Source organism: Otolemur garnettii, unplaced genomic scaffold (assembly GCF_000181295.1).
Source record: "Otolemur garnettii isolate 467f Iridium unplaced genomic scaffold, OtoGar3 scaffold00089, whole genome shotgun sequence".
In the NCBI taxonomy this organism is placed as follows: Eukaryota; Metazoa; Chordata; class Mammalia; order Primates; family Galagidae; genus Otolemur; species Otolemur garnettii.
The window spans coordinates 4,457,032-4,465,788 of NW_003852484.1; the positions used below are offsets into that span (position 1 = coordinate 4,457,032).

General features: G+C 34.5%; 1 protein-coding gene across 3 annotated transcripts in view; it reads right to left on the bottom strand.

Annotated features, from left to right (window-relative positions):
• Positions 1-839: 839 nt before the first annotated feature.
• Positions 840-8,757, bottom strand: part of STXBP5L (syntaxin binding protein 5 like) — a 327,805-nt gene continuing 319,887 nt past the window's right edge. For all 3 annotated transcript variants that reach the window (XM_012808413.1, XM_012808415.2, XM_012808414.1), the window contains 4 exons: positions 6,369-6,534; positions 3,712-3,823; positions 1,728-1,948; positions 840-881 (listed from right to left, as the gene is read on the bottom strand). In XM_012808413.1, the coding sequence (XP_012663867.1) occupies positions 840-881; positions 1,728-1,948; positions 3,712-3,823; positions 6,369-6,534 (541 nt within the window). The remainder of the gene's footprint in view (positions 882-1,727; positions 1,949-3,711; positions 3,824-6,368; positions 6,535-8,757) is intronic.

The window sequence follows — 8,757 nt, forward strand, 5'->3', positions numbered from 1 at the left end:
TAACTTCCTGTAGTTTCTCCAAACCTATCATCAACTCCCCTGCAGAGTACAGCCAGGCTGAAAAAATGCTTTGATATTATCCAACCCTGCATAATTTGTGCTAAAAATAGCAACCCATTCTGAAAGGTGATAGAAATGGAAATAATTGTGTTAGGAATAATTTACTATACTGGGGAAAATGAATAATGTAAAATATTATGGGGAAAGAAGAATGTTAATCAGACTCTTGCCATAGAATTCAATAATGTCCTAGAATAATTAAAGTTACCGATGAGAAGAAAGCTCTGTCTTATTTTTTTTTTTACCTTCTCAGTAGGGTATGGCAAATATATTTGAAATGCACTGATCAATCTTCTAATGCAGATTTTTAAAATTGTCAGGTGTGGCCCAATTTATAGAAATAGTTTACCATAATTCCTTTTCTCTTTTCTCACAACATGCTCTTTTTTTTCTTTTCCTCTTAAGATGTTAATTTATCATGCAAAGATTTTTTTTTTCATTTAAGTGCATTAATGCTTTTGTTTGTACAGGAATTTTCAAATCAAAAGAACTCCCCATAGTTCCTAAATGTAAATCCTTAGCAAATGACATGCCAAGATGGTAGCTCCATTCCACGTGGGAAAAGACAAATTCAGACGTATCTTGGGATTTTAACCAGGGCTCCAGCCTTTGGGTTGTACTGTGTCTCTGACACATCTCCTTTATAATAACTTCAGATTGACTGTAATGGAACATTTTGTAGAAGAAACTGGCTTCTAGCAGTTGAATAGTGATGCTGGGAATAAATTTGGTTTCCCTGAATAATGGTTTCTCAAAGCAGTCACAGCTTCCTTAGAAGTTTAGAATTGGTACCATTTCTTATCCTTGTATTTCAGCATTAACTGCAAAGGAAAAAACAGTCACCATAAAATGGTTAAAAAAAATCTTTAGAAGTGCTATTTAAATCAAGCCCATATTGAACTAATGCATATCTAACTAAACCTCAAAACTTAAAATAAAATTGCACGTCTTCTTTTATTTTGTGAAGTAAAAGAGAAATATTTTTTTAAAAAGTGAATACACACTAGTACTCTGGGATGCCGAGGCAGGTGGATTGCCTGAGCTCAGGAGTTTGAGACCAGCCTGAGCCAGAGCAAGACCAAAACAAACAAACAAACAAGACGGGTGCTTGTAGTCCCAGCTACTTGGGAGGCTGAGGCAAGAGGATTGTTTGAAAGTAATAGTTTGAAGTTGCTGTGAACTATGACACCAGGCACTCTACTGAGAGTAAAGAAGTGAGATTCTATGTCAATAAAAACAAAAAATGAATATCCAATCAAGCTATAAATACTCAGCTTACAGGAAAAGACTTTTAATGACTGAGACAAATCATGAGTGTGGATCCCAGTCTCTACTGCCCTGCACACTTTCTTGGGGGGGACTCACATCATTTATCTAAACATCTTTTAAGCAGTGGATACACAATACAGACTGAATGTAGCACAACCAATGAATAATTTTTAAATTATCCCTTAGATTATGAAGTATCAATATATTGTAGTATTTGTTGAAAAACTTTTGATCTCCCCAATATTGGGGGAATAATAATACTTAGAAGAGATTCAAATTACCCTGAATCCCACACAGCACTACTCATGTGGCATTTCTGTTTAAACTTTCTTGTGCAGGAGCTACATGTTTAAAGCTCTTACTGCATAAAGATGCTTGTATTTACTTAGGCAGTTTACCTCATGTGCATGTTTGGAAAATGCTTCTGCACTGGTCATCATGCCTGCAGTTTTCTCTTCCAGCTCTCCTAGCCTCTGTCCTCTCTCATCAAGTGCAATCCGTGCTCGAGTCAGCTCTCCCATCACGCCTCCAGCAGCACCTTTCATCCCTTCTATGCTACCTGGTCCTGGAATGTGTTGAGCAAGGCTCCGGGACGCTCTTCCTGCTGAAGCTTCCCCAACTAGGAATTCAAGTCGCACCAATTTAAAACATTTTGTCAGTAATGCCATTTGTCACTAAGACAAAGTACTTATATTATATTGTCATAACACTTATAAAAAGACATATTTGGTCCTATCATCTATATGTGTTTGGAAATGTTAGCACTTACCCATGAAAAAAAGCCTAAGAGAAGATGAGAAAGATTTAGAGATTTTATGTGTGTGCATGCATTTGTGCGTTACATACAAAATGATATATTTGCATTTCTTGACATGGCTGATTTGAAATACTCAAAACATATGGGACCTTATGTTTAACTCAAATTAGTGTTTGTTCCAATCTTAGGCTTGATCATTTGCTTAAATTTCTGCCCGGGTTTTTATCCTAATCATCTTCATTCATTTTGTTAGATCAGCTTTTGTAGGCCTCAGGATTTTTTTTTTTCTCTCCACCTCCCACCCACATAAATACTAGAGAATGGGGTATACAAATATATGATTGAGGGACACTAAAATACATGTTAAAATTTCGTGACTTATAAAAGACTAAAAGAATTCCCACTCACTTACAAAGCTCAGTTTTATCCAATTTCAATGAAGTAAAAAAAAAAAATGTATTAAGAAGTAGTTATCTTGGTAGAAATTTAGTGAGCATTCCCAAGGATATAACATTGGAATGGAATCTAGATTTCTTTTTAAATTAGAGCAGATGGAATCTAGATTAGAAAAAAAAAAAAGAGCCGTATACAGGGTGGACAAGAAGTTCATGTGCCACTTAAAATAATTTAACATAGTAAATTGCACATGAACTTTATGTCCACCCTGTATAATTTACAGTCTATAAAATTTACCATTTTAAGTGTTCAATTCACTGGTTGTTGGTATATTCACAAATTTCTGTAACCACCATCAGTATCTGATTTAGAATATATTCTTTATCCCAAAAAGAAATCCCATGCCCATTAACAGTTACTCCCTATTCCCTCCTTGTCCCAGCCTCAGGCAATTATTGATCTCCTTTTAGTCTTTCTCAATTTGTCTATTCTGGGCATTGAATATAAATGGAGTTATATATTATGTGGCCATTTTTGTCTGGGATCTTTCATTTATCAGAATGTTTTCAAGGTTCACCCATGTTGTAGCATGTATCAAGATTTCATTGCTTTGTGGCTAAATAATATCCACTGTATAGAGGCATTTAGATCTTTTTGTAGAGTTAAAAGTTCAAGAGAAAAAGAGCTTTGGTCTGCAAGATCGAATGATGGTGAGACATTTTGGAAAATATATTCTTAGCTTTTCTCTGAAAAGTTCTAGTATCTTCTTATTACTTTTCAATTATTGTTTATCAAAGTCTCACTGGTAGATTTTACTTTAACAATTCATTCTATAGCATTGATAAACTTTGTATTCTGAATAAAGAATCAGTTTTCCAGCAGTGATTAAAGGGAGGCAGATTCAAAAAAATTTTTTCCAGAGTTTAATAATTGTGTGTCTTCAGCTTGTCATGCAGATCTACTTTACTTACAAATGAGATATTTTTTAACCTGCTCTTTATTTGTATGAGTTACATATATAATTTTTATTAAACTATTCCCCGATATGGATAAACAATTTTATTCATGTTTAGTAAACTAATTTTTATGGCACATAAGGAAATATTCAAATTTTAAGATAGAAAGCAAAAATCTACTCTAGAATTTGAGATCACATATTATATTAAGTTACACACACAGAGAAATAGACCTATTTTGAGACATATTTTTATAATCAGGAGTTTACTCACAGAGCTCTTCTCTGTCAAATGTTTGTCCACTTCCACCAAAAAGCCCCTTGAGGAAGCCTCTATTTTGAGCTTCTGGTGTCTCTATGGGAGTAAACAAATCTCCTAGCATGTCCTATATAAAATTCAAAGAAAAAACCATTACAGAAACGAAAATATAAATTAATAGACAAAAAGATAACACTGTGGTACATTAGAACACATCATTAAACAGTCTGTTTAACACGTATTTTCCTGATGACTTTTACTTTGCTGACAGTTCTCTCTCTGGCATTTATTTCTTTGTTTCCTTTTTCTTCCCTTCTCTAGTACTTAACATCCTGAAAAAAATTTCTTTTTCTTCTACTGTTTTCCCTTCCATTATTAGAAAGCATTTGAAGCTAATATATTTACTTTAGGATTATAATAATTTCCACTGTGCTCAGTAACTACCAATCTAGACTTCTGATCCTTTTTCAGTTACCACAGCTTCCCTCCTATCCCAGTCCCCTTTCCTGAACCAAACATGGTTCTTATGAGATAGGAAGTTTTCGGTGGTATGTGGCAAAAGGTTGGATCTATTTTTACATTGAGTACAAAATTATGAAATGGTTCAAGGTAATTTAAGTGAGTCAAAATAGGTAGCAACTATATAGTGAGGTACAATTGTTCTCACTATTTGAGCCTCAAAATGACTGAGATGTTTCTGTAATCCCAGCACTATAGGAAGCTAAGAGGCTAGAGCATCACTTAAGACCAGGAGTTTGAGATCATCCTGTACAACACAGCAAGACTCTATCTCTATAAAAAATAATTTAAAAAAGGAAACATGTATTTTCAGGCTGTATTCTACACACACTAAATCTGAATCTATATAGAAGTGCTCTAGTTGTCTGTATTTTTACCAGACCTTGATTTCCAGGTCTTTCTAAAGCAGACTAGAATTTAAAAATCCTCAATTTGAGGTAAGGAACTTAGACCAAAAGGCAGGATATCTGTAATTTAATATTAGTTTATCTATGAACTTCTAGTATGACTTTAACTTCATCATTTCCCCTCACCCCTATTCACTAGACCTGTGTTCTCCTGAAGCCCTTCTCTCCAGAAATGGTAGCACTATCTGTTCAGTGCTACCATGCCAGAAACCCAGAAATAACTTTAATTCCTTTCTTTCTCTCACTCCTATATCAAATAATCCTCAAATCCAAGTGATTATACTAAAGCTTTTGAATCTTCTAATTTTTCATTTTCACTACTGACTCCCTTATTTCACAAGACATTGTAATTTGAGGGCTTAATTATTTAAAAAATTTTCTAATTGTTCTTTCTACCTTCAGTCTTGCTTCTGCAAAACCAATTGCCATACCACAACTAGAATATTTGTTTTAATAAACAACTTTACTAAAACATTTCAATGACTTCCTAGTGCCCTCAAAATAAATGCTAGATCTCTTATAAAAAGGAACTTACAAGGGCTCTAAGATCTGCACTTAGCTAATTCTCCAGCACCATACCTCCATTCTTTTTTCTTCCTGATTCTGCATTTGCTTGGTATTTTCCTTCATCCTAAAGCTTTCACATGTCTCTCTAGGCTATCTTTACTTTTTTCATCCCCAGTCTTCCATTCACTGGGATAACTACCAGCTGGCCTTCAGAAGTCAGTTGTGCCCATAATTCTCCTCTAACAATCCCCTCCTGCTCATCAACCCAGATTCCTTTATTATATATATATCTCCTCAACACTGGTACAGCCATATATAGTAGTTTCCATAGAGTACTATAGTGGTCTGTTTACTGATCTCTCTCCACACTAGCAGACAGGGACTTGCATCTTATTTATTATTGTGTTTCTAGAGTCTGGCTAAGGGCCAGACATATAATAAAAACTCAATAAATTTTTGTGGAAAATAATATTATTTATTTTAAAAACTTCCTATAATCTAGGCACTGTGCTCAGTGCTTTATATGAATTTCTTACTCAATTCTGACAGGGTAGAGTATGTAGGTAAATAAAATACCCAAAGTCACACAAATGGGGGAGCCAAAATGCAACTTGAATAGTTGAGAGCTTATATTCTTAAACTTTATAAGGAATGGGTTTTAGTTTTCTTATTTGTAGAATGAGGGTGTTGAAACAGTTAAATCTCTAAGATAAATTTTTATAAGAATGTGACTATTCTTAATTATCAGAGGTTGATAGATTTTTATATTTATCCTGTTTCTAGCCTATGCTTACTGCTACTATGAAAAACAAATGCCCAGTTCTAACCTATAGGACATGTATTTGTTTTGTGTGGCCTTTAATCAAAGTTAAGCTTTGTTCAGAGAAGTCCATGAACTCCCTGAACTGTATCCAAAATGTTGTGTGTACATATATATTTCTCACCTGGGGGGAGAGTTTATGATCTTTCAGAAGATTCTCCATGGGTGAAAACAGACAATAAAATAAACAAAAAGATTAACTATTAATGTGAATGATCTTCGCATTTTTCCCTCTTATTTTTTTGCATACCTAGAACTATACTAAAAGTTGGTATGATCATAATGAATTATATATATTCAAAACATATTCTAGGAAGGTTGTATTTATCGTCTGACCTAATAATATTTCAGCTTTTAGACATCTCTCTTATTCTTTCTTTTAACAACCGTGTTTAATGGAAATGTACCTCCTGACCTACCTGTAGATTATCACACATTTCTTGGCTGTATGTTAACCGCTGAATTTCAGTAGGAGAGACGAGGTATAATGCCTGTCCTTCATTAGTAAAACAAAACGTTCGTGCTATCCTCATGTCTGTCAGTGGCAAATAATTAACATCCAACATTGGGCGAAGACTAGGTAGGCTGAATGGAAAAAAGGAAAGCCACATTCAAGTTGTTAGAAGCAGATCCTTATATTAAAATAGTAATTCTAATCCCATCTCATTTTGGTTGTTTCTTTTATCCTCGTGAAGGTTCAGTGGTAATATACTAGGATTCCACATAAAATCATATATACAAAAAAATGATGGGCAAAGTTCTTCTATCATAATCTATGAAGAAGTTTAACAAATGTCTTTAAAGATTAAATTGCCAGCAATTTCAGGGGAAGTTTTTGTAGCATTTCACATGTACCTACAATATGATTATAGCCTTTGGTTTTGTCAGAAATGTCATAGGGAGAAAGCATCTGAGTGTACACTTGGTCTATCATCTGACTTTAAGGCAGAACTCCTAAGTCTGAGGATATCACGAACTGACAGATATGGAATGGGTCCACTTTATTGTACTCAGCTATTGAGTAGGGCTTTGATACCCACTCCTTCACTTACTCTATACAAAGGAAATGAAAATTACCTATAACTTAGGGCAACTGCAGTAAAGGCATGATTAATAAACAGACATAGCCAAGGCTGCAAGGGAATGAGAATAAGCTATAAATAATAGATCAGAATTTTCACATCCAGCCAGATGCAATGGTTCAACACTTGTAATCCTAGCTCTCTGGGAGGCCGAGGCCTGGGCTCACAGGTTCAAGACCAGCCTGAGCAAAAGTGACACCCCATCTCTAAAAGTAGCCAGGTGGTGTGGTGGGTGCCTGTAGTCCCAGCTACTCTGGAGGCTGAGGCAAGAAAATCACTTGAGCCCAAGAGTTTGAGTTTGCTGTGAGCTAATGAGGCTACAGCACTCAATCGGGGGCAACAAAGTGAGACTGTCTCAAAAAAGAATTTGCACATCCAAATAAATACCACACATCTGAACTGTCTTACCCCTATATGCTTATTCTAATGTTATAAATAATAATTTTGCTAAAATATTTATCAGAATGTCTCTTCAGATACCATCATTAGAACCAGTTTTTCAGACCCCTGAATAAAACCAGTCTCATTGCTTTTTATTACACCTCTAATGCCAAAAGGAAAAAAATACAAACTTGTAATAAATCTCAAGTTTTAAAATCATTCTACTGATTCTAAGTGTGCACAGTGATTTCAAATTATCCTAGATCATAAAACCAGTGCCTTAAGAAAAAAGTACTGATTTCTCTGATCAAAGTATTTCAAAGTATTTCAAGCCCTAAACTTTACCATATAACATTTTCTTGACGTTCTAACACTGTGCCATGCAATATTGGGAGCCACTAACCACATGTGGAGGCTTATGTATGGCTAGTCTGAATTGAGATGTACTATATGTGTAAATCACACACTGGATTCTAAAGACTTGGTATGAACAACAGATTATTTAATTCATATGTATCTTAAAAAGTTATAAAATCGAAGGGGGAAAAATAAAAAGAAAAAGATACAAAAAATTATCTGTTATAGTACTTCAGGTAAGTACACTCCTTAAGATGAGTCTAAAACCCAGTACAGACTTCTATGATAGATTTAGTCAAATTAATGGGTAGGGTTGAGGAAGAGGTTTCTACTGACTTTTCTGATGGGTTATATTGTCTCTGTTGCATAATAAAAGTAATTCAAGAAAAGGAAAAAGGTGCAATCACTGAAGGTAGGAAAAGAAAAAGAATAAGTAAATTTTAAGTGCTAAGAAACAATTGATTTTAACATTGAAAAAAAGAAAATTTCCTTTTAGGCAAGACACTTCAATAAAGTCCAGTTAGGTAACTAAAGGTGATTCTTACAAAAAAATGGCTATAATAGACCAGTTTGAGATTTTACATATAGATAAGGCTCTTGTATCTCTTTCTATTTTTATACTTGCCTTTCTAGGTCAGGATACTTAGGATCTAAGCAATTGTTAGGTACCTGCTATCTCTTGTAAACCTAGAACTTGAGAAGACTGGGCTCCTGATAGTTGGTTGCATTCTGATAGGGTATGGAAAGACCCTGAAAACATACCCAGCTTGGGAAAATCAACATGCCCTGGGACATGCTAAATTGTAGGATTCCTTTCTTTAAGACACACAGCAGAGTACATGTAATTATCTCCTACCCACATTTTAATATATGTATTACTAAAACCATGTCCAAATTATTTCCTTTTAAAATATTTTTGAGGATCCTCAGGAATACAGGAGGAGCTTCTACTATGACATAATACCAAAGTAGCTTTTTTTTTTTTTTT